Source organism: Ursus americanus, chromosome 36 (genome assembly GCF_024610735.1).
Source record: "Ursus americanus isolate L20-20 chromosome 36, mUrsAme1.1.p, whole genome shotgun sequence".
Taxonomy (NCBI): Eukaryota; Metazoa; Chordata; class Mammalia; order Carnivora; family Ursidae; genus Ursus; species Ursus americanus.
In genome coordinates this window covers 12,288,940-12,314,900 of record NC_142162.1, presented here as the reverse complement: position 1 = coordinate 12,314,900, position 25,961 = coordinate 12,288,940, and the positions used below count along the sequence as shown (strand labels likewise).

At 43.2% G+C, this 25,961-nt stretch overlaps 1 protein-coding gene across 4 annotated transcripts in view; it reads right to left on the bottom strand.

The window, feature by feature from the left end:
* The window catches only part of CGNL1 (cingulin like 1), a 152,721-nt gene that overhangs the window by 80,459 nt on the left and 46,301 nt on the right, over positions 1 to 25,961 (bottom strand). For 2 of the 4 annotated variants that reach the window (XM_087859245.1, XM_045788219.2), the window contains exons 2-7: positions 14,661 to 16,256; positions 13,784 to 13,878; positions 11,856 to 11,961; positions 9,044 to 9,145; positions 8,421 to 8,569; positions 6,916 to 7,051 (exon numbers count right to left, since the gene is read on the bottom strand). In XM_087859245.1, the coding sequence (XP_087715371.1) occupies positions 6,916 to 7,051; positions 8,421 to 8,569; positions 9,044 to 9,145; positions 11,856 to 11,961; positions 13,784 to 13,878; positions 14,661 to 16,241 (2,169 nt within the window). In that variant the 5' untranslated portion in view covers positions 16,242 to 16,256. Of the gene's footprint in view, positions 1 to 6,915; positions 7,052 to 8,420; positions 8,570 to 9,043; positions 9,146 to 11,855; positions 11,962 to 13,783; positions 13,879 to 14,660; positions 16,257 to 22,617; positions 25,451 to 25,961 lie in introns of those variants that run through there. The other 2 variants (XM_045788389.2, XM_045788311.2) reach the window with 2 other exon arrangements.

The window sequence follows — 25,961 nt, the reverse complement described above, 5'->3', positions numbered from 1 at the left end:
CATGGATCAATGATATTGGGAATGTGTCTGTTCTGAATATAAATGAATTAACATGTGCAGTATAGCAGAAGTCTGCTGATGTCAGAATTCTAAACTAGTCTCTTTTTTTCACTGGTGGCTTCTGGGTAAATACACATGCATGCTCTTAGAGCTCCCGCGAAATCAGAGGAATGGCAGCCACCTGGGGAGCTGAGGCCTCAGAGATGAGAAACTACTTTCCATTCAAGAAGTCTGTCACTCTGAGGGGATGAAAACATAACTGGCAATGGAATCTCTTTCCTTTTCTCTGGGACATGCACATCCGTTGAACCAGGGGAACCTCTGCAGTCCTGGGGTAGGGCTGCACTGCGGAGACCCAGACTTCGCCCGTCCAGAATCTCGCTAGCAGGCACTGGTAAGTTCAGAGGAAGTGCCAAGAGATTCATCCAGGTAACTACAGCAATTTGGGTTCTTCCGAAGCACCAAGCACAGAACACATGAGCAAATCATAGGAAAAGAGAGCCCATCCTGGGATTTGCCAAAGGGGGACATCCCGGTGCCAACGCTGCTAGCCCCTCCATCGGGAGGACCACAGACCCTCCCAACACTGTTGCCCCCGGCTACCCCTGCAGGTCTTCCAGGGCCTTCTGCCAGCCTCTTTGTGAGAGTCCCTGTGATTCTAAGCCCCGTTTCCTGCTCTTACTCTCACACATTTCTCAGTTGTTTTGATGATAAGGCAGTTCCTCTTCCCACGCTTATCTTTTCCAGGATATATCTGTGCTTTGTGTCGCCTTTTGTGAAGTGCCACCAATGAATGCACGTCAAGAACCTAGGTTTTTATGGTCCGTTTGACACCGACGTGCTGTTATCTGTGGCTGCGGCTGTCGCCTAGGTGGCCCGTGTTGTACGGATCCAATCAGATGACACCGCACCGTATCACTTCGCAGCACTTGGAAGTTGTCCAGGGTAGAGACCAAAAGGCAGGAGAGAGTTCAAAAACTTTACTTCGTCACCTCGGTAGCCTTACTGCCAATCATCTCAAGCCAAAGAAAGGAGAGAAAATATAGAAATTTCAAAACATAAGTAAATACCCATCGGAGATGCACATGTCTCTCTGGAGACACCAATCAGAGAAAACAAAGGGGGGCCCTGGCCAGTCGGAATCAGCACTTTCGAAGCCTCCGTGCACCCAGGTTAGCTGCAGATACGAAAGCATCCAGGAGATAAGAACCTGGAGAGCTTGTATGCGTGTATGTGGGCAGGGAGGGGCTACAGATTTGACTGTGCTTGGTACGCAGTATGTACAAAGAACGGTGCTGAGTATTTCCAAAAAGCGTAGGAGATGAATATTCGAGGAGAGTAACAATATTCTCATTCCTAAATGAAAAAAACAAAACAAAACAAACAAAACAAAACCTGGAGCTCTGAGACACTACCATGCCTAGGATCGCACAGCTTGTACGCGGGAGTCTGGGACACAGACCGGAGACCACTGCCCCTTCTCTTTATCATACGGCCTCTGCAGGCCTGACCACAAGCCTACACACTCAAGAGGAGCTTAGGGGCAAACAACTACACCGTGCTCAGTCTCTTCCGTGCAAACGCAACAGAACACTGTGTTTGGCTGGAAGTGCCTATAAGGAGGGCCCACCTCTGCCAAGAAAAGAGACATGTCCAGAACATGAATGGAAAGAAGGAAAGCTGAAAGGAAAAGAAAGTACACTCGGGGACCTGGCTGTTATTAGCAGCAGCAAGGGGCTGTCCTAACAGCAGGTGCACGGAGACCCACACACCAGAATATTCAAGGCAGCAACTCACTTGCCCAGAGAAAGCCTCTTTTCACACACCACTTATTCCCAGGTAGTCTAAGCCAAACTGAGAAAAATGCTGATCTCTTCTGTGTACATGTTTCCCAGAACTTACGGGGTCTCTATCTGTGGTCCACACTCACTGAAAGGATACATAAAAGGTTTTATGTCAAAACTGTAGCTGATAGGAAATTAGGTAATTTTTCCCCCAGAAGAATGGCCTAGAAAGCACATCACAGCTGATGAAAAACATATTTTTTAGTTAACATTTGTAAAATGTGCAGTCATATCCCACCAGTACTTTACTGTTAGAGACCTCATTTCTGAGCACAGTCTATCTATCCTCAGATCAATACAATTTCAATACCAGAGTATTTTAAATACTTGCATCTTGGCAAATGCCAGGGATAAACCAGTACCAGCCCCTGCTGCAGTGAGGCCCATCCGTCAGCACGGCAGGCTCCCATCAAAGACGATGGTTGGTAATTAGAAACTGCACTATCATGGCACTTAGAGCAAGGGCTCATATTCACCCATTACCCCCAGAATGGAGGGAAAATTTGCATTTATGGACAAAGAAGTGGTTGAAAACTTATTTTGTAATCATTTCTGTAACTTCAGTTTAAAAAAAAAAAAAGTTCAGAACCATCAACTGTTTAACAGAATAACAAAGTCATCTTATTTTTGGTCAGTTAGATGGTTTAGCCTAGGAGAATGGTATTTTTTACTCTTTCTCTTTCTTCTTTTTTTTTTAAAAAACTTTAATCTCTCTTACTGTTACTTTACCGATTTTGTATTGGTGTCCAATGTTATTTAACAAAATGCAAAATATTAAAAGAGATTTCATAAAAAATCTTGTGCATTTGGCAAGCCTTCCAAGATGAAAAGCCTTCAACCTTTTTCGAACACTCAAAAGCAGAAGTGTTTAATGTTCATTGTGTTTAAGAGCCTGTTCTAAGCCAAATGCCGGGAAAACTTGGCCATAACTATAATCTGTTATCAGCTTCCCTCAGGCCACTTCTTATTAAGATACGAAGAATAAATTGAATGTGACAAGGAGATAGGGTCTATTTTATTAGTGGTACAGAAACCATAGGTCATGTTTTAACTATTGCTGACAAGTCAAAGGAACCTGATTGAAACAGGGAGGATGAACCTCCAGAGAAACCCACTCCGAAACAGAGAAGCTAACTGCCCTAACTCATCCAGCAGGAAGCCAGCAAGAGATGACATTCCTCCCCTTACAGGAAAGAGGCAAATACGGAGAGCCAGCAATATCAGCTATTTTAAGAGCAGATGTGCTCTGTTTCCTTTTCTGTGTCTCTCATTACCAGCCTGAAAACACATCACCAAAACTGAGGCTCATATCCTTATCCTAGTTATCACTATAAGTTAATAAACTATTTAATTAATTAAATTATATCCATTAATATATGCGCAGTGCATTGTGCTTGGAAAGGCAAAGAAGCATGCGGCTCAATTCAGAATTATTCCCTTTTCTTAAATGGTGACAGTTCTAAAATAAATACTGAAATGTATTTATTCATCTGCTCTGTTGTTCGGCCCTGTGTGAGGCATGAAATGGGGGAAGAAGCAAAGCGACACTGTCTTGAACTAGCCGGCTAGCAGAAGAAAGGGACAGATATAAACTAGAGCAAGGTCACATGTGCTAAAATGTACCTGTAAGGAAACAGGATTTCAGGTGAAAGGACAACTAACAATCAGAGGTTTCAGTTAGTGAGAAAACCCAGCAACTTAAAAGACTTCCCAACAGCAAAGATAACACCTTCCCCTTTTAGAATCAATAAAGTGTCCACACAAGACTCACAGGATATGGCGAAGTCTTCTGTTTAAATTTGTTTGTGAAGCTACATTTTTATTGAAAGCCATGAAGTGTTCAGTGACATCATTTCTGGGAAGTTATCAGAGGAAATTTTTCTAAAGAAGTAAAAGGATACATGTGAAAAACATTCAACCCATTTTTACATGATTGAAAAAAAAAAGAGAGAGAAACAATATAGAAGGATGATGAAATTTATTATGGTTTATCTCCCCAAAAAATGATAATGAAGACTATAGACTATAATAAGGAAAGTGTCAGAGGGGCGCCTGGGTACCGCAGTTGTTAAGCCTCTGCCTTTGGCTCAGGGCGTGATCCCGGCGTTCCGGGATCGAGCCCCACATCAGGCTCCTCCGCTGGGAGCCTGCTTCTTCCCCTCCCACTCCCCTGCTGTGTTCTCTCTCGCGCTGGCTGCCTGTCACATAAATAAATAAAATCTTTTAAAAAAAAAAATAAGGAAAGTGTCAGAAACACTTTCCTGACAAATGAACTCTTTTTAAAAGGTTTATTTATTTATTTATTTGAGAGAGCAAAAGCACACACGTGCAAGGAAGGGGCAGAGGGAGAGGGAGGGAGAATCCCAAGAAAACTCTGCAATGACTGCGGACCCCAAGATCACGACCTGAGCCAAAACCAAGAGTCAGACGCTCAACAGACTATACCGCCCAGATGGCCCCTAACAAATGAACTTTTAAAAGCAGGTATCAAAGCTGTAGGGACACTATAATTGTCCCTAAATTACAGAAGGGTAGATGGAAGCTATCAATGGATAGGGAGGCAATGAAGAGATAAATGCAGATGTAAAAATAGAAAATGTAGAAATAAAACTAGTCATTAAGATTTTAGGAAAATGTTTCCACCACCCCTCCATTTTAAAATTCCATTTTATAATTTTAAAAAAATTTATTGTATTTTATTTATTATTATTATTTTTGAGACAGAGAAAGAGAGCATGCCGGCAGGGGAGGAGGGCCAGAGGGGAGGGAGAGAGGGAATCCTAAGCCAGCTCCAAGCTCAGCACAGAGCCCAACGCAGGGCTCGATCTCACAACCCTGAGCTCATGACCGGAGCCAAAATCAAGAGTTGGATGCTTCACTGACTGAGCCACCCAGGTGCCCCCATGTTATGATGTTTTAATATTTCAGCAACAAATACACCATTTTCAAAGCCCCATTCTAATGTACCTTGTCTTTGTAACTCAGCCCGGAGACGAAGGCGGAGCCATGAGAAGCAATATAATACCACGAGTGTAGTGGGTTTTAAGATAAAGGTCATTGGATAAAAGGAGAAACAGGTGCTAAGGAACAGGCCCAAGGTTTTCTCGGGAGAAAAGGTCTACGTGGAGACACGGAGACGCTCATGTGGGAGAAGAGAAACAATTCCCCTCTGCCCATACGGTGAACAAATCTGTGAGAACATCTGTAACTTCGTGGCCACCAGTGCTCTGCTCTCTGCCATCACCAAGTCATGGGGAAGAGACTCTAAGTTCTAAAGAGCAAGAACTAAAATCCCTCCTGGGAATTACTCTGAAACGAAACAAGGAAGAGGGTGAGAAAACCCTAGACAGCCGAGACTTTGAGGCAGCCAGAAACATGAACTTCAAGACAGGAACAAAAAAGAGACCCAGGCCCCGACGGGAAAGCTGCAGAAAATGAGAAGTAAATGCCAACATGGTACCTTTACTGTTTTATTTTTTTATGGTTTCTTCTTCTTTTTTTTTTTGCATTGTTCTAAATTGTGTATCATTTATTTGTCGGCTCTTCCTACAAACTGAAGCTTATAAGGAAACAAGCTTCAAAACTATGCCAAAAATACAGGTTATGATAATGATAGCCAATATCAAAACATCTAAATGGGCACAGAGGTAAAAGTTCTATTTCTGATCTTCAATTATACCCATTTCCAGCAAAAAAAAAAAAAAAAAAATGCAGATGTCCACAACCTATGTGTGTATCTACCACCCTAACAGGATGGCAGTCAAATTCAGGGAAGAGATAATGACTGTCTTTGGGAAACCACACAATAATGAACAAATGCTAAGCAGAGAAAAGAGTCAACTTCATTCACTGATACGTGGAATGATACGAACTCAATAGTCAATAAGGAATATACTGATATAGGCAGAAGCTAGACGGGCAGCCTGTGTACATAGCAAATGCATTCATTCATTCACTCACTCACTCATTCCCTCATTCATTTATAAGGCATCCATCCAACCATCCACCCAATATTTGCCAAGTGCTGTAGGTCCCAGGCACTGGAACAGCTGCTGAGGATAAAACCCTAAGCCAACCATCACCAAGCCCGCCTCCTGGAGCTTACACTCTCGTGTGGGCCTTAAACAAAAACTGTTTGAATTTCTGTATGGGCATGAGCATCTTTAAAATGCTTTCCCACAACCAGCACTACTTACGAAGTGTTTTTGCCCAAAGTTTAACCTGAATCTATTAGTGTTTAGATCTAACTTCAAATTTACTGGAAATGCGGGAAACAGTGGAACAAGTTAATGGACACCATAAGGAAACAATCAGACAAATCCAGAATGTGGGCCATTGGTCTGGTCTCTTTGGAAAATCAGTGGGCTGGAAGAAAGAGAGCAGGGAATAGGAAATTGGTGGCAAATCTATACTAAGATAAATGAACCAGAGAAAGAAAACAATGAAAGCAATATGGGATTCTTAACTGGTTCCCGGCTTGGGGGTGGAGGGAACAACTGTAAAATATACTTGAGGGACAACTGGCAAATTTTGAATAAGGATCAGGTATTAGAATTATTGTTATGTTATAGGAATTATTGTTTGAAGTATGATAAGAGTATTGTGGTTATAACAAAATTCCCTAATTTTTTAAAGATGCATGCCAAAGAATTTAGGAGTGAAGTATGGTATTATCCATCATTTATTTTGAAATTGTTCAGCAAAGATGAATAGATGGACAGATGAAAAAATAATAGGATAAATGAATAGACATGAAGACATGGGGTAAGCATGACAAAGTGTTGACAACCATTGGATTTGGGTTAGGGCTCTATGGGAGTTAATGAATTACTCTTTCTAATTGTCTGTATGGTTGATATTTTTCCTAAGACAAAGTTTAAAAACTATTATATATGATGCTTTTATGGACCCTAGCCATAGGCACAGTGGAGAAAATGCACATAACGGAATAGGGCTCATAGTATGCAGACCCCCCCCCCACTCCCCCACCCATCCCAACCTCTCCAGGCAGAGGAGGACCTCTCTTAGCACCTGATCCTATCTCCCCCCCTCCCCCACCCCCAGGCCTTACCTCAATCAGAGCTCCCTTTTCCCCGTCCTCAGATCGTTTAGCGCTGTCCAATTCATCATGCATTTCTGAGAGCTGGTCCTGAAGATCCCTGATCTCAGTCTGGTGCTGTTCCCGTTCCATTTTCACCTGGAACAGTCTGGCAGGGGAGGAAGCCCATCAGAGGGACCGTGCTAAGCCTTGCTTTTGATTCCAGACCTTCAGATGATCAAGCACAGTCATCTGAAGCCCCGAGGAGCCTCCCAGTCTCTGTTCTACACTGAACAAGGAAGCACAAACCAGAAGAGGCGCTGGTAAGAACTCGAGTCTGCAGTCTAATTTGCCCAACAAGAAGGCAAGTGAGAACTCAAACCAATGTTAAGGGGTAGGTTATACAGTGACAGTTCCTCCCCAAAAGGAGACTGTAGGGTACTAGAATTTAGATGAGAAGAAAGAAATTGACCCCAAAAAAGCAGAACCTCTTTGATAATGCTTTCACTAAAACGACCCCATTCCCTACTCCCCACCCCACGCCCAGCCCCAGGAGAGTCAGCAAATTATGGCCTACTTGGCCAATCTGGCCCACGGCCAATTTTTGTAAATAAAGTTTTATCGGAATATAGTCATGCTCGTTTATTTATGTATTACACATGGTCATTTGCACAACACAATGGCAGACTGAATGGGTCCAATAAAGACCATATGGCCCATAAACCATAAACTATTTACTACCTGACAGAAAAAGTATGCCAACCTCTGCTCTAAACCAAACTCACAACTATTTTACCTCTGGATTTTGTAAAGTCTTTACTACACGCTAAATTTTGTGTTTTTTTCTCAGCAATTTTTCTAAAACTAACCTCTAGGAATGTTTTAAAAGCAAAAACTCCATCGTCAAAATTGCAAAGGCAATCAAATGATTTTATTATATTTTTCTTGAATTTCCTTCTAGATTTCACTCCTGTTTAAACCTTCACTTAAGACCTCCACCACGTCCACAGAGCTTCATGGCACCGTACATTTGCAGACTTTGGTTTCAGACCCTTTTGTCACAGATTTTAATATGACGCAATGGCAGGGCCATCTTGGCTTTGACTTGCCCTGTCTGCAGACTCAACAGCAGCATAGGCACTGCTCAGCAGCATTCAGGATAGAATTCACAAGCTGGGAGATTACAGAAGTCATAGGACAGGTGCCTTTTGGAGGCTAGACCCAGGCTCCTTGGAATCTCTGTCTATAGATATCCCCACTCAGTACTCCCTGCTTCTTGCTTATTGGCTCTAGGAGCCGCTCTCAGGGCTGCAACTTTACAAGGCATCCTTTAAGGTATACAACGAATTTTTTAATTATTAACCTTTCTGCTTACCAGTTTGCGTGTGTCACCAGTTTCACAATTTTACAAGGATAAGAGGGAGAAAAGGAAGGGTCGGCAGCCCCTCTAAATATCTGGAAGGTTAAATAGTATTAAACAGACAAAAGGGTTCTGGCTACATCGGATGCAAGAACCCGGCTCTTGGGCCAGAACTCACTCCTCCAGGTTCTTCCGGAGCTCCCCTTCGCTCTCTTCCAGGCGCTGTTGCAGCACGGAATTCTCTTCCACTTTACTGTCATGCTGGCCCTGGAGCTCTTCCAAGCTTGCTCTCATTCTCTCCCTCTCTTCTTTCATGTTCTGCTGATTCTAAGATGAATACATGTGATTTTCAAGTACCTCCACTGAATGTTAATGCAGTCCCACAGAAGACTACCTCATTTATTAAACAACTTAATCGAGCTACATAAGTAGGCCCGGGAGATATTGAATGAGTTGTAATACTTCTAAAAGAAATACAGCTAAACTTCAGTCTGCTATTTCTATTACTCAGTTCGGGTATTTTATATGCATTTAGCTTCCTGCCTGAATCCAACAGTGCTTTATCCTGTCTAAGCAAACGGTGTCTATGGGTTTCGGTTACTTTAAAAAAATTAAAAATAAAACAAAGTTCTTCAGACAGCAGGAGCCAAAGATACAGGAATTTACTCAGTGATGAGAGGAATGTTTCTTTTGGGGGGAGAAAAAAACTGGCTTTCACTTCACTTGGGCAACCAGATTTGCTTAAAATATTCTTTGCAAGACAGAAATTTTAAAAATAACATAAAAGGAAAAATCAGATACCTTGACTTCTAGCTGAAGCTGTCTCTGCAGTTCAGCCACTTCTGTGGTCAACTTGTTTTTCTGTTCCAACAGATCTCTGACTTCAGACGAAGAGTTAGAAGCCTGTAATTAATTGCAGAGATACCCTAATGTGCATGTTCGAGATGCTTTATTTTCTTTCTCCCAAAATGTAATCCGAGCAGTAACATCAAAATCTTAAGGCCCAATTCAAATGTAAATCCCTCTAGAGAAAGGGGCAAGGGGGAAAACTTCTGGGGGTGATCGGAGTGCTCTGTACCTTGATTGGGGTGGTGTGTGCGTGGACACACACCTATATTCAAAATTCAATGAACTAAGTTAAGAATCGTGCAATTTACTGTACATAAGTCATACCCCAAGAAAACAATGTAAAAAGATAAAAAATAAATATTTGTTGAAGACTCCTCCACTGCCTAAGGTTATACCAAAGCCTATCTTCTGTGTTCCCAAGGCCCTTCGTACAATCCATCTATTACAGAACTTCCATTGCATTGGGAATTGTTATTCCAGAAACTGAGGTTTTCTTGCTCTCGGCATATGCCTATACAAATAGTAAAAAAATGTATGTTGGCTGAATTGGCTTTCTTCTTTTAGATGCTGCATTTCCATAATGAAGGGAGGTATAACAAAGAGGGGTCTGATGAGAGAGTCAGAAAACAGACTCTGATCTGAGTATGAATATTAATGCTCTCATTTTTTTCTTCCATGGATATAATAACAGGATGATGTTCTCAAAAGGATTTGGCTAAAATCCTACAGCGACATGGTTAGAACACCACAAAAGGGGAGGAAAAGGGATAAAAGCAGGAATCAAAGCTAGAAAAAGCCATGTCTTGGCCCTCATGCGCCTGAATCCAGCTGTGAGTTGTGTGTGATGAACTTGGAATGAGGTACTTCCTCACCTACTCCTGTGAAGTTAACCGAACTCAACCATCAACAAAACACAGGATTTCCTATTTTCTTAGGCAAAAGGAGAACAAACCATTATGGACATCTAAATCCAACCCAATGAGGGAAATTGTACTTTGTTCTCGCCCAAGTCAAAAACTCTATCTACTCTGCTGTTTCCAGTATGGTCTTTCCTTCCCTTTCAGGAAATCACTCAACGGACACCAAAAAGATAAAACTCCAAAGCCTTTGCCCACAGATAATCAGATTCAGAAAATAACAGGCAGAGACAGGAGTAGAAAAGTCTGAGCAATTAAGCAGTCATGGTGCTGTGATCTTAGCCAGGAGTCTAAAAGCTATGGTTCATCTTCTCATCATCTCTGGCTTGACTCGGCAGCAGCTTAACTGGTCTCCCTTCCTCTTATCTTACCTCTCTCCAAAAGCTACAAAAAGAATGAATTTCTACAAATACCACGCTATTCGTTCCCGCTCAAAGCCCATCGATGATGGCCCATCACCTTCAGCCAAAAATGGAAACTTCTGTGATTTCCAAGGTCCCTTCTATCTGGCACTTCCTCCCCACACCCTGGCTCTCTGCTCCAGCTACGCTAAATTACCTCCAGTCCCCTAAACATAGCAACACGAGCCTCTTTGTATTTGTTCATGCTGCTCCCTCTACCTAGAACCACCTGCCTTCCCGTCTTCTCCCAGAGCCTTCTTTACTCTTTTGAGACGCTGTTAGTGTCCCGGATCCCAGAGGGCTTAACCTAACTTCCCCAGTTTGGTCTGGATACCCAGAGTCTGTGACCCACAATGACAATCTTAACATCAAGGCCAAAGGATGTGTTCACCCTAAAAATATGTAGGTGAGTGAAAAGCAAGAGTCACAGTGATAACTTGGATCTCAGAGTTTTGGCACAAAACCCCTAAACCAATTTTAAGAACTATATGGAGGCCCTGAAGCCTGCCTATAAGCCAGGGGTATAAAGATTCCCCCATGGGAATAGTGCACGCGTGTGTACGTAATCGCTCTGTCGGACGCCATAGCAGCAGCGATGGGTTAGCTGAGGGCTGAACAGGAGAGAAAAGAGGGAGCTGACGCCTAAGAACACCCTGTATACGTATGTTTCCAAAGTTACGAAGAAGCTGTAGACAAACTTCCCGTGAACTGTCCCTGGTGTACTCTTTCCTTTCCATGCGGAGTTCCCCGGGCGGGGCCGGGGGTGGGGGGCAGCGAGAAGACACACAGACAAGAAGTGGGTCCCAAGTCAAGGCGGTGCAGGACTGAGGAACAAGCTTATAGTCATCCCTCTCAACGTTGCTTCCTTCTAGGGCACGGGGTGTGTCTGGCTTGTAGCAGATGTTCATCAGACATGGGACGACTGCTTTAACAACCAAAAAAGTCTCCCCGTCCCAACGGGAATTCAGTACAATAAACGAAACAGGCAGTTTTCTAAAAAAAGAATTTGGCCCCACACCACTCGTTCCTTTTTCTTCCACCCATGCTGGTTGGCTTCACCAGGCTGCACTCCTTATTCTCTGAAGCGCTAGAGCTTGGGTCCAGTTCACACTCACCTTCCTTCGACACCTTGGATATGTTAGGGTTCTCCATCCATGGTTTCAATTGGTTCTTCCTATTCTTATTTTCTCTTTCTAAATTTCATCACCTTTTTATTTCATCTTGTTATAGTTATATCTTTTTAAAATAAAATCTCTTAAAACCTTTCTGGAAAAAAGGCAGGTGCACAACCATGTTTACAGCATGATCTTCTGTTTAAGGTCCTGCTCCCTACTCAGGTAACTTCCCACTCACCGCAATAACCAAACGTACAGGCTGAAGAAACAGCAATTTGTTTGCCACATTCCAAGTTAAAGGCCCTCTACAGAATACAGAACTCCCATTTACTTGGTTAGTTCCTTGTGTGCTCCCTGCTGCTCGAGACTTTAAAGTCTGGATTTTCTCAAAGACCAGGTTGACTTTCCGTTTCGTCGCATCATCGTTATCGGTGCTTCTGGAAAAGAGGCAGCGGAAAAAACCATGAGGGGTACAGCCATGGGTCTCAGGATACTTGAGGTGCCATGACATATAAACAACAGAGCCATTTAAGAAGATAACTGCAAGAGGTATGAATTAATTAAGGCTCCGGACAAAGCCAGTGTGAGAAGAACAGGGTGGATGGTGTTTTTCTCTTCAAATAAATTGTTGTGTGTTAACACTCAATTTGGGATGAGGGTTCCCATTTCCGAGCATGTGAAAGAGATGTACCCACATTCTAAGCCTGGAGAAAACATACAGTGAAAATTTAGTAATTTGTTGTTTGGCTCAAATGACTTCTATTCGTTCCAGCAAGGAATTTGTTCTGTGTGTGTCTCTCTCACACACAACCCACAGCCACACACTTTACTTGTAAATCTAACACTAAGAATGATCTACAGTGACTTTAACTGGTTTTCAGCCTGTGTTTAAAAAAATAACTCACCCAAGTGGAGACTGTCAACACCACAGCCCTGTCTACACTTCCACAGGTAACGATCGGATAGAGTTTTTCTGTTTGTCGGTTTTTTAAAGATTTCATTTATTTACGAGCAAGGGAGTGAGAGAGAGCACAGAAGGAGAGGGAGAAGCAGACTCCCCACTGAGCAGGGAGCCCGAAGCAGGGCTCGATCCCAGGACCCCAAGATCACGACCTGAGCCGAAGTCAGATGCTTACACGACTGGCCCGCCCAGGAGCCCCCAGATAGAGTTTTATTAACTTCGACCACACCTTCTGTCACCTGGCAATTAGGAAAACATTTTAAGTAAGTTTTCTCAAATCGTCACCTCCTCTGAAGTCTGTCTCAGCAGTCTCTCAATAAATCATGAGCAAAAAAATATAAAAGAATTTAGAGAATTCTAAAAATCAAAAGTTCTTCTCCCTGAATCGAAACATGGTAAAACCCTTACAGAGAGACACCAACAGCTAGCTCTTAGCTAGAAGAATCTCTTCAGTTACTCCCCACCCCCACCCCCATGCCAAAAAGAGCCCCTCTCTTATATTCTGAACCTCTTTTGTCAGGTCTGTAATTGTAAGGTACGATGCAAAAATATGAAGTGTTTTGATACCAACGAGTACTTGCCAAGTGACTTGCAGTCACGTCAGGTTGTAAAGTTTTTTTTTTTTTCCTTTTTAATTCTATCTGATGAGACAATGGAAACAGAAACTGCAAATTCCTGACCTAATATCTAAGCAAGGACTGAAAACCAGATTACTCAAACTCAACCTCCAAGATAAGTATGTGAAAAGCAGTGCTTTCAAATGACTCATACATGCTTTAACAATCATGGAATCGTAGGCTCCTGGCCAATGTCAACTCCAGGGAGGGGGAAAAGGTGATTTTATTTATAACTGCTAATAAGGGACGATTGATTACTACTGTATACATGAAGAATTCAAGGTGGCAGACTCAGTCAAAAGTGAAGAGTAGACATTCTTCCCATCTTTGAACTTCTTTTTAAACAATAAGGAGTCATTTGTAAAATGGGGGCCCCTGGCTGGCTCAGTCGGAAGAGCCTGCGACTCTTGATCTTGAGGCTGTGAGTTCAAGTCCCACATTGGATGTAGAGATTACTCAAAAAAATAATAAATTATATATATATAAATTCATTTTCCCCCTGCTCTTCATACCCACCACCCAAGACTCCAATACTGTTATGCAAACTCCAGCCATTGACTCCTAAACCTCAAATAATTCACACAGGGCAGGAAGGGAGGGCAAAACACAAGGTCTCAGAAAAGGAAATTAAGACCCCACCAGAAAGGACAAGACTTGGCTCCTTGAAGGAAAGTCACTAACCCTTCTTTGAGGTAATTGTAAAGTATCTGCTTGGCCGTCTCCTCATTGGTTTGTTGAGTGAGCTCTTGCTGGCCTTTCAACAGATCCGGTGTGGCCTGGAACACAAAGCCTGTTATTAGACCACAGGATGGAGTTTCCAGGAAGAAGGCAAAACCATGAAGCAGAAGCTTCCAAGCACATTCCTCTTTCCAAAAACAATTCCTCAGGTAAGGATCCTCATTACAACTGGCTCTACCACTTAGCAGCTCCATAACCTTGGGCAAGTTACTTAACTTTGTCTCTCCTCAGTTTTCTCACCTGTAAATGGAGACTAATAATACCTACCTTCCTAGGGTTGGCGCAACCCTGGAATCTACAACAAATAGTGCCTGACACTTACCAACCTTATTATCATTTTTACCACTATCATTATTTTTTATTGGTACTACCAACACACTAAATATACCACTTAAATAAATTCCGTCCCTTAGGGATTCACCCAAATTAAAATTAACCTAATTTCTCAGGCCAGATATTAACGCTGTCACTCAATTTCATGAGAGAAATCACTCTATCTACCCAAACCTAAGCACTGAACCTCTGTGTGGAAACAAATTCTGCACACCTTCAGAAGTCACACGTACACAAACAAAAAAAATCAAGCCTGTGGTGTCTGACAAGTCACCTGACAGACAGGACACAATGGGATTCCAGTCGTACCTGAATGAACTTGGAAAACCATACGATTGGCAGCAGGTTGGAAATTCCGTAGGGGAAAACTGAAGCGAATCGGATAGGCAATTAGTGATTCAAGTCAGAGGGCCTGCGTCCTGTAGCCTCCCGCAGCACTGAGCTGCAGAAGAAACAAAAGAAGGAAAGAAAGGCCCACTAGCATTACCTGAGTGTTGGAGGCGGAAGCAAATGTCTTCACAGAGATCTTCTTGGCACCAGAGTCGGGCGAAGTGGCTAACGCCCGATTCTGTAACATCAGCGTCGCGGTGGCTGTTTTGATTTCCTCCTCCTTCTTATTCTGTGCCGGGAGGGAAGATGCATGCGTGTTTGCACTCTCCCGACCACCTCTGTTTTCTGGAACTTTCCCATCTTTGCTCTGCTGGGGAGGCCTGAGGTGGGCCCCCTGCAGCTTCGCGAAGGCCCGGCCCACGCTCTGTCTCCCACGGTGCTCCTGAGCGGGTGACTTCTGAGGGCACACCTGCGACGGGCGCAGGAGGTGTTCGCTGGACTTGCCCAGGTTCCGGCTAAATTCGTTTAGGTACTCGGTGTTCCCCTGGAGACCAAAAGGGAAGGCGCTATCCACGCTTCTGGACCGCTTCCTGTCTTCCAGATTGATTCTGTTTCGCTTCCCAGACCTTCCTCTCCTCTGGAGACCGGGTTTTTGGTCAAACTTTTCAATCAACTGATCCACACCAGGAATTGATCCTGTGTCAATATCCCGCCCGGTTCCTGGCAAGAAGGGGATATACCGTCTGTTTTCATGACGATTCACGTTGTCAGCGTGGATGGCACATTCCTGATCATCAAGTAAAAATCTGTACAAAGAGTTGGCCGAAGTGGGAGTTGCCGATGAGGAAGAGGACCTCCGGGACCGCGCTCCATCCAGGACAGGTCCCGCTGAATCCTGTCGCCGGAACGGAAGCACATCCGGCCTGGCTTTCTTGGTTTCGGGATGAGTGTGGGGGCTGGGGGCCGTTAGGGACCTCCCACTAGGGGAGAGGGCCTCCTCCCCCAGCCCCTCCTTGGTGCAGCTCTGAACATTTACACACACTGAGGTCTGCTTCTTGGGGTCATCGATGACCACGGAGCTGCACAAACGAATGGCCGTCACGCTGGATTTGCCCCCATCTTCCAAAGGAGGGCTGGTAGGCTGGGGACTACTAGGTTTGGGGAAGCAAGTCCAAGCCTTCTTATTGTTGGAACCTTCTTCTGTTAAAGTCTTTAGCCAATTACTCTCAGGAGGCTGGCGATTTTGCAAGTTCAAGTCATTCTTTTCAGGGTCATAGGGCTGCAAAAGCTCTGGATGTCTCTGAAAGTTCAACATGTGGGATGACTTCACTGGCCCCTCTTTGCATTCTAGAACCCCATTCTTGCCCTCAAAGAGAGAGGATTGTTTCAGGTTTCTTACTGGGCTGGGTTGGGCATAAGGATTTTCTGGGAGCTGCAATTCTGCGCTGCTCCCCTCCAGCACAGACCCATTGTTGGAATGCGGGGGCAGGTTGTTTATCATTGGAGATGGAAATGGTGGCCCATTTTCAGGAAAAGATGTGCCTGCCAGACACCGCTCTGTGTTATTCAGGACTATGTAGGGGTGGCCATCAATTCCCTGCACCCGGATACTGACACCATAGGAGCCTGCCTTAGAGTGTTGGGAATTCCTTGATTTTTTGCTATCATCACTTGCGAGTCTCAGATGGACGCCATATTCTTGCTGCACATGTTGATATTCACCAAAATACAGCTCCATGGTTCACTGTTCCCGCTGCCAGGGAAAGATGGGGTAAAAAGAGGACATTAGGTTAGAATTACATCTGTTTAAATGAAGATGATGAGGGGAAAGTTCAAAGAAAACGGAACACTTTAACCAGCAAGGACACTTCAGAACCAAATGCTTATCCGAACAGGTCTGTCCGGATGCCCTCCGTGACCATGGAGTTGTCAGCACTGGGCTTGAACCCTGGCCTTTGGGGGGGAAGACGGGCATAATAACCTGACACTGTTGGCATAACCTCCTTATTCTGTTTCTAGGTGACAGGCCGTTCTGGTTGCTTTGTTTTTTTCCTTAGCTGGTTTCCTCACACCTCATGCTATTTATTTTTAACCGATAGGATGTTCCAGTTACTAGCATTTGAGAACAAGGTACTTTTCCGTGAAACGATTAAGACCGAAGGCATTCTGATGTTCACCACTTTCTCTTCTCTCCTGTACTACTGATCTTCCTGTTGGAATAGCACTTTCAACCTTTTTTATGCACAATCTTGCTTTGAAATCTTTCTATTTATTTGGATATAATGTTCAGAACATTGTTTTTACTTCGTGAGACTGACAATGAGAGTAAATGATAAAAATAATTTTTTTATCGGTATGTGTTGTAATGAGCACTGGGTATTATATAAGACTGATGAATCACAGACCTGTACCCCTGAAACCAATAATACGTTATATGTTAATTGAATTTAAATTTAAAAAATCATGAAAAAAATCATTTTTCATCATTTTTTCTTACTTAAAATGTTCCAGTAACACACTGATGAGAAAAATGTTATAAAAAACTGAAGACTTGGGGCCCCTTATTATGGGATGTGTCCTAATGGCAAGAATCAGTGCCATCACCTTTCTGGGGTGTGGCCACCGTTGTCAAAGACCGCACACAGATCACCAGGCAGGACGCCCAGCCCACCCCACACTCCGAGGCCTCCCACTAGAAATTCACTTGACCCCTCCAGAGACCTCCAACAGCAAAGAGGCCCCAGGAAGAGCAGTAACAACTGGTCACACATAACAGCTGTCTCATTTCTTTTACTGCAAGGGGCCTTTTTCAGTTTTCTTTCTATTCTGCAGTCAGTCTGGTAGCACATTTTCCAAGAAAATCATCTATCTGATCCACATTCTTAAGTTTATTTGCACGGCGTTTTACAAAGTACAAATCATTTCATCTCCTTTATAATTTCTCAGTATCCAGTTGCATTTATTTGTGCTTTCTTAATCTAACTCTTGATTATGCAAGTAAAATGTGTATCTATCTGTATATATTTTTAAAGAATTGTTCCCCTAAAGAAGTAGCTGTCAAGATTTCTCAATCATTTCTCTTTTTTAATTTTCTTATTGAGTTCTAGTTTGATCTTTGTTATTTCCTTCTGCTTTCCTTTATTTTGCTGTTCGGTTTCCAATTTCTTGACTTGCATGCTTCATTTATTTCATTCTTATTCTTTAATTATATCCCATGAGTTGTGATATCTGACTCTGTCAGTTAGGAACCGTGTTGGTTCCTACTAATAAAGACACCCAAAAGAGCAATTTGAGAGTTAGGAATCTTTTTTTCCCCAGAGGCAAGAAGTCCAAGGCCGGAATGGGTGGCAGGATATTTCCAAGGAATACCTCTTTTATCTTTCCATTCATCTACTTTTAGCAAGTATTAAACACCGTAGGATTACAAAATGGCTAACTCAGCATCACATATGCCAAAGATTTATTAGGTCAGCTGAGTCAACCTTTTTAAGGAGCTTTCCTGGAAGTCCCACGCACCATTATTTTATATATATCTCATTGGTGAGAACTTAATCATATGGCCACCCCCATCTACAAGGACAGACTGAGAAACAGAGATGTTTAGCTGGTCATTGACACCCTCAACAAAATCAATGTCCTGTTGATGCTGGGAAGGCAGCCAATAATTTCTATCACAGTAACGTTTCTATCATTATTTCCTAAATAGTTTCAATCTGTGGATTTGATTTCTTCTTTGACCCATGAGTTGTTTTTGAGAGTTTTTTCATATCCAGTATGTTTGCTGTTGTGTCGTTTTGGCTTGAACGGTCCTTACTTCTGTCTATTATGAATTTCTACATGTACTGTAGTCAAAAAATTTTCTATTATTCCTTCCTTTTTAAATGTATTAGGTTTCCTTTGTGGACAAACATATGGATAATTTTTGTCAACATTTAATGGGTAGTGGCTGTAGTGTCTTTTTTAAGGCATGGAATTCAAAATACATGCATACAACCTTACCAATTATTTATTCAACTGTAGTACATTCTGACTTATTTTGTCTTTCCAATTTGTCTTGGACTTCCTGGACACGTCTGTCTCCTACTAGCATAGTGCTGGCACTTCTACTTAGTGATTATTCTTCTAAATGGAAGACATGGTAGACATCAGCACTCCCAATTTTACAAAGAGGAACAACTTAGAGAAGTAACTCATCTGCAAATCCATTAGTAACTCACTACCCCCCCAAAGATTTCGTGATGCCTACTTTCATTTTCAGTCATCCTAACAGCATTAGATAATTTCATTTTTAATCAAAATAAAACAAGATATAATGAAAACCTGGACGCTTCAGCTTCCTCCCCCAACCCGATCACATTCCCCAGAGGAAACCAATTGCAAATTTTAGCTCTTTCACCAGTACTCACTCCATGTTGCCCAGTAATACGCCTCGCTGCAACTGCCTAACTTACCAGTTTTACTATGGGAGATGACACTCCGTACATGCAAGTTTCCCATTCTGCTAGCTTCTCAATAATACCATTTATATTTATATTATTATGATTATATATTTTTTATATATTACTTTGATATATATTATTATGACTATGTAAATATTTATTCATTAAAGAGCCAAACTGTAGACTATAGTCATCTTTCCTTATAAAACTTTTAACTTGTTTAGAGTTAAAATCTGATTCTCACTTGTCTTCTTTTCGACACACCTACCTATCCTTAAATCCTTTTGTTGGTTATATCACATGTTAGATGCTTACCAGGACTAATTTCGGAATAATCAAAATATCAGATATGTGGTGGTCTTTTCCCCTAGTGCCTTCCGTCCTCCCACCTCATATTAGGGTCTGGCTGTTCTCTTCCTTCCGCACCATATGGTTTCCTAAGTTTCAGATCTTCCTCTTTCTTAGTTCACTCAATTGGTCTGAGGCAGCACACTTCTGGTAGCTTTATAAGAGGTCCGAGGGAGTAAACTTTTTGAGTCCTTGTGTTTTGAAAAATGTCTTTATTCTATGCTTACTTTTTATTGATAGTCTAGCTGGATTTTGGACCCAGGGTAGAAATAATTTTCCCTCCTATTTTTTAAAGTATTACTCCATTATCCTGTAGCTTCCAGGGATGCCTCCAAGAATTCTTCTATTAGGACATCCTTTCCTTGTGTTGCCCTGTGCACTTCTCTCTGACAGTTTTTAGGACCTTTTCTTTGTCCCTATTATGGCTGAAATTTCACCATGATGTATCTGAGTGAGGGTTTTATAAAACATGGGCACTTAATATACTTCCTCAATTTGGAAATTCAGGTCGTTAATTCTATGAAGTGTTCTGGTATTATTTCTGTGATAATGTTCAGAGAACCATTTCATTTTGGTTTTGGTTTTTGCATCTAAGATATTAGTAATGTTGTACCTTTTAGACTGAGTTTCAATTTTTTGGATTTTTTTTTTCCTCACCTACTTTTCAACTCTGTCCTGTTCGTTTTACTTTTTGAGAGCTACATCCTCAACTTCTTTTAAAATTCAAGTATTTCATTTGTAAGCCCCACTACCTCCTTCTTGTTCTTTAATTAGTCCTGTTTCATAAACGCTATTCTCATTTTAGACATGAAATAGCTTCTCTCTCTCTCAAGATACTAACTATAACTTTATTCAAAAGCAAGTATGTTTTTTTTCTGCTTTCTGCAGTATCTCCATCTTCTGTAAGGTTTCTCTTTGCTGGTTTGTTTTGGTCCTTTCTTTCCTGTTGAAGCCTTTCCTAAGAGGACTCAGACCCTTGGCTGCCCGATGTTATTTCACAGTAAAGTACTAAAAGCGGAGCCTCTGTAAGAGTGCAGAGCAGTTATTCGCTGGCAAGCTTCAAGGAATGGGGGTGTACCCAGATTTCCAATGAGGGACACACACATTTCAGTATCTGGGGCATTTTTTTCTGGAATGGTTTGATTTCTCAAGGAAAGACTCTTCCCATCCATTGCTGGGGCTGCACAAGCCTGGCTGCTGCATTATGGAACAGGGCAGGGGAAGAGCATGGAGGTCCCAGCTCCCATTCAATCCCCCTGTTTTCAGCCATCCATACCTCCTTCCAAGATTACTCCAGTTCAATTTCTCCAGGGAACACACTTCCAGTCTGCTGATTGGGGTGGGGAGGGGAGTAGAGGCTGATGGGTGTCCAGATATCCAGGGTGCAGAGAGGGCCCTGGAGGGCTAGCAGCTCAAGGCTCTCACATAATTCCCTAGGTTTCAGCCCTCATCCCCGCCTCCTACGGCAACCGACGCCTTCCATCTCTCAGCCTCCCAGAGGCTCTGCAGGGAAGTCGCCCCGTTTCTCCAGCACCACCAATACAACGGTCTCTCTTCCCCTTGTGAGCAAGCTCTCCTCCACGAAGTCTGCCATGCTTTGTCTTTGTAGCTTGAAACGCTTCTGTGCCTTTACAATCTTTTCAGTGGGATTTTGAAAGGGGGATAAACCCCCTGCTTTTAAACTGATCTAGGTTGACAAGGGTAATAATACTTACTAAATATTTCAATACTAGAACAAGACCAGCCAGCCTATCTTGGACTGAGGAAGCAATGCGCAGAGGCCAAGACCAGAATGCCCAGGTGTGTCCCAATCCTGTGTGCAAGCAGCACTGGCTTGTGTTTTTCGGAACCTTGAAGTATTTGCATTCATTAAGGTTTCTAACAAAGCCTTTCTTAACAGAAGAGTTTCTGAACAAACAACTGTGTTCACTGCAGTGCTTTGTTTATGATATTTGCTAAATGGGGTCACATTTTACTCACCAATAATCTCTTCTGCGCTGACTCTGAGTTTTCTATGAAAATATTTCTCCTACTATTTATTAATAAAATTCCTTTCTAGGGTTTTACAGCCCTTTTCATCAGCTGCTGCTACTACAGTCAACACTAATTACATTTCAATCTTTGAATAAGGCCACCTCGGTTTATTATAATCTTAGCTCCCTGTTAGCAAATTAATCCGCATATTTGAATTTCATGAAATGTCCACAATTTACATTTCCTTGACAACAAACCTCAATCCAATATTTTCGCAGAATGACATTTCTCAGCTGGGCACGGGTGTTTTAAACAAATGCGGATTTCCTTTCCAATCACAGTGTAAACACTGAATTAATGAATGAATTTAAGGACAGCTGTTCATTTTCAGACACCAGGCCACGCCACAATCCTAATGTGCTGCACAGAACACACTTGCTCGGTTGGGGACTAAGCCCAACCAAAGGACTTACATAATTTGGCAATAAATGCAGACCAATTGCCAGGATGTAACATTGTGGCACTTGGCAAATAAAAGTGGTGTTTTGAAGTGGAAATAATGCTTTTGGAAAAGACCACTAAATGATGATAATTGCTTTAGTTAGCGAGATCAATGAGTGTGTTTCTGAGTAAGAACAAAGAGCTTAGCACTTGGAGGAACTATGAACATATGCCCAACAGAAACAGTTCCTCTCTCTGGGACATCACATGTTACCAGCTGAGTGCAGAGATTAGTCGCAATGCCGGGCCACACATCCCCACCTCATTGCTCTAAATCCCCGTGGCACCCCCAAGACCTGGAAGCCTATTCAGCAGCCACTCCGAAGGTCCTGCCAGCTACCATGGAAACAGAGTCAGGCACTCGGAAACGTCTCCGCCATGGCTTGCCCAACCACCCAGCATGGCACCTGGCATGGGAAAGGGATTCTGTGTATGTTTGCTTGGAATGAGTAATCCCTGTTTTATCATATCATTTAAAAAAGCAACTATGGCAGATGTAGGGAGCCATTGAGCATCCTCAGAGCAGCCCTGAGCTTTATTCTAGAAACTCGGAAGTGAGCCCCAAACCAAAAAGTCATCTCCCCTGACTGGGATTCGTGGCTGTCTGCTCAGAGGGAAGCTACTGCCAGTCTGATGACACACAAGTGAACACTTCTAAAGAGTGGACAAAATGTTCACTCCTAAGCCTTGCTTGGAGGACAGGTGGGAAGACTGAATTTTAGGGGGAAGATCCGTAGAACTTCAACTGGATAAAAGTGAAAAATCAGAGTGTGAAAAGCCTAAGATTAGCAAAAGGCATACTGGTTTTTAAATGTGCATATTCCCAAACATGACAGGAAGAAGCAGTCTTACCTAAACGAAGCTTTACATTCTCTCTTTTCTTCCTTCCTGTGTACCTATCAGTTCTGTGGTACAAACACAGGAAACTGAACAAACTTTTAAGATTTCAAAGGAAATGTCTTCACACAGTCAAGCCTTTGGAACTCCCTGGGAAAATAATTTCAAAAATAAACTCTGAGGTTTGAAAATGACAGCAGAGTTGCTGGCTAACCTACATAGCTCAGTATGGTTTGAATAAGATGAGAATGACAACCAAAAGTTTTCCATTTGGGGGGAAAAATTGAATGCAGCTTCCCTAAGTCCACCCACCTCATACAAAACTAGAGTGGAAAAAGAGAGGGGTGGAGGGAAAAGCCTGTAGAAAGGCTCCTTTTATACCGAGGATAGATGCGTTGGAGAGTCAAGCAGGAGTCTAAGGATCAGGGGTCACTAGGGCAAAGCAATCTGACTGCACTCAGACTGGAGCACGGGCGCCAAGCTGGCTTTCCAGGGACCCCCACGTCTCCTCTGGAGGTCTGCCCCCTCCCGCCTCCATGGATGGTCCCACGACATCCGCTTCCGTTCCACTTTTGGCCATTTTGACCCCACTCCTCTTCTTTAACCTGGTTCGCGTGTGTATTGCCAATATATTTCTAGAGTTCTTTATTCCCAACTTCAATTCTAAAATTCAGTGACTGACATTTTATTTTCTACATGGTCTCTGAAAAAAAATACGGAATTCATGTCCGAACAATGTTGAAGATATGTTATTCATCCTTTTTCACCCCTTGACCCAGAAACGATTTCTAAAAAGTTCTCCCACCGACGCAGGGCTAAGAGTTGGAAGTGTGCAATTGTGAGGACAAGTAATGGAGCCCAGCCCCAGGTGCAGGGGTGGGGAACGTGTCTGACATTTGACTGAAGTCAAATCCTGTCTCCAGACAGGTTCCTTAACATCTCTGAGTGTTTCCCCATCTCTAAAGTCGGATTACTTATGATGACTGCATAGGGTAACTGAGAATATTAAATCATACATTGTAGGCTAAAGGAAATAACAGAAAATAATAAATGACGAAAAATGTAATATGGCGCTTATGGCCCCAAGAAAGCTAACTTCTTGGGGCACCTGGGTGGCTCAATTGGTTAAGCATCTGACTCTTGATTTCAGCTCAGGTCATGATCTCAGGTTGTGAGATGGAGCCCCGTGTTGGGCTCCACGCCAAGATTCTCTCTCTCTCGCCCTCTGCCCCTCCCCCCACTCCTTGTCCAAAAAAAATAAATTAAATAAAAAGTTTAAATTAAAATTTAAAGAAAAAAGAAAGCTGTGATCATAAAGTGTTTTTAAATACAACGCAGAGGCTAAAAACCCCACTGGTTAACCAAACAGCATTAACCACCAACATCCTGAAATAATTTACTAACTAATTAAGAACCCAGACAACAGCTGAGAATCTAAAGTGCAGTGCTGTGTCCATAGTGGAAATTCAATAAATAATTGCCGCAAGAATAAAACGAATGTCGTTAGGTTGCCAGGCACAAAGACTTTAACCAGAGATCCATGACATTTGTCCTGTAGTTTCCTATATGGAGTGTAAGCCCCACACACATAAACACAAAGTCATCTATACTGCCTTTTTTCTATAAGCCAAAATCCAGCCTCAAAATCCTCCTCAACACTGCACCCCTGTAGTCACTGACAATCCGTGTAGACATAAAACCTATTTGCCATTCCTGACACGTGATACTTACCTAAAAGTACCTACACTGAAGCCAAGAAATTAACCTCCTAAAACCTAGGGGCGTCTTCTTGTATTTCCCGAGAAATTTCTCCAGCCTTGTCACTAACTACATCGTAGGCACCTCTAAACCCCAGGACGCTCCTCAAACCCTGTGCGAAATTTGTGCTCACATTCACGTTATCACCATTAAAACATCTCCCAGGCCACCAAGAGGAAGGGAACATGCGCGGGGACCCAGCAGAGAAGCTTCTATCCTCACCCTGTTATTACAACCTCAACTTCCAACATTTTCTTCCTCCAGGAAAAAAACGATCTCCTTTCAGCTACGTAAACCTTGCTCCTTCTTCAGGCTTGGCTACTCCCGCAGGACTGTTCTGGATTTCAGGACAGTCTGCTTTACACGGCTGCACACAGGCTCTCCGGCAGTGGCTCTTCTGTTGATCAGTTTTGTCCCAACACCTGCATTTTAGGTTTTTCAAATGCACATTGTGGCTGCACCGTACCCTGGCAAGTGTGGGAGGCTTTCTTTGTACCATCTTGTCTGCTCAGAGCCCCGCAGCCCCTATTCTCTCCCTTTTAGAGATGTGTCGACACTTCATGGGCCAGTGATTTCCCCCAACCTCACACCTGGCTCGGGGCAACGATGGATTTAGGCCCAGACCGTCTGTCCCAAAGAGCTGAGCTCTTTCTTGCACGGGGACCACGTTTTCATTTTTCTGCCTCCCACAGCATCTGATACAACCACGTTGGCGTGGTTGCTAGACGGCTGTGGAAAATGCACCCCTACGTCCCACCGCACTGGCACCCAGCAAGCCGATCTCTGGACTGTCAGATGTCAGGAGCAGTGTTACTCCCCAACGAGGCCTTCCTCCGGCACTCAGGACAGGGTCTTGCACATAGCAGGCACCAAACAAAGAAATGAATGAACTAATTAATAAAGTACGCACGATGCACGTAACTTTTTAAAATTTGAACTATTTTGTAAAAGCCAAGGTTTCCCATAACATATCTCCTATGCCCACCCTTCACGTATGCTCCTACCTCCAGCCGTTATATGTGTCACTTTTTTTTTTTTAATTTAAAGATTTTATTTATTCATTTGAGAGAGCGTGTGCGCATGAGCAGGGAGGGGTGCGCGGGGGGGGGGGGGCGCAGAGGAAGAGGGAGAAGGAGAAGCAGGCTCCCCGCTGAGCAGGCAGCCTGTGATGCAGGGCTCGATCCCAGGACCCCGAGATCATGACCCGAGCTGAAGGCAGATGCTTAACCGACAGAGCCGCCCAGGCGCCCCTGTGTCACTGTTTTCTCGCCACCCCCAGCAGCCATGTTTATAAGATGTGCACACTTCAAAAGTAGAAGGTAGGCCCTGGGTTATCAAGCATCTCTTCAGGCACACTGGAATGCCAGCAATGCCGGCCGTAACAAGCCCGATCTCCAGAACCTCCTCAAACACGACGTCTGCAAAGTGAATTCCAAAGCTAAACACCCTCCCCTGGGATAAATGTTACGCCTTCTGCAAAGTATCTCTTCTTGGTCGCTCAAAGTGAGATGAACCAGGGAAATCTGTCTGTCTTTGTCCTCCTCTGGGAAAAGATGGCGGGAGTCGGCATCCTGAGCAAACCTCGCCAGATGACTGCAACA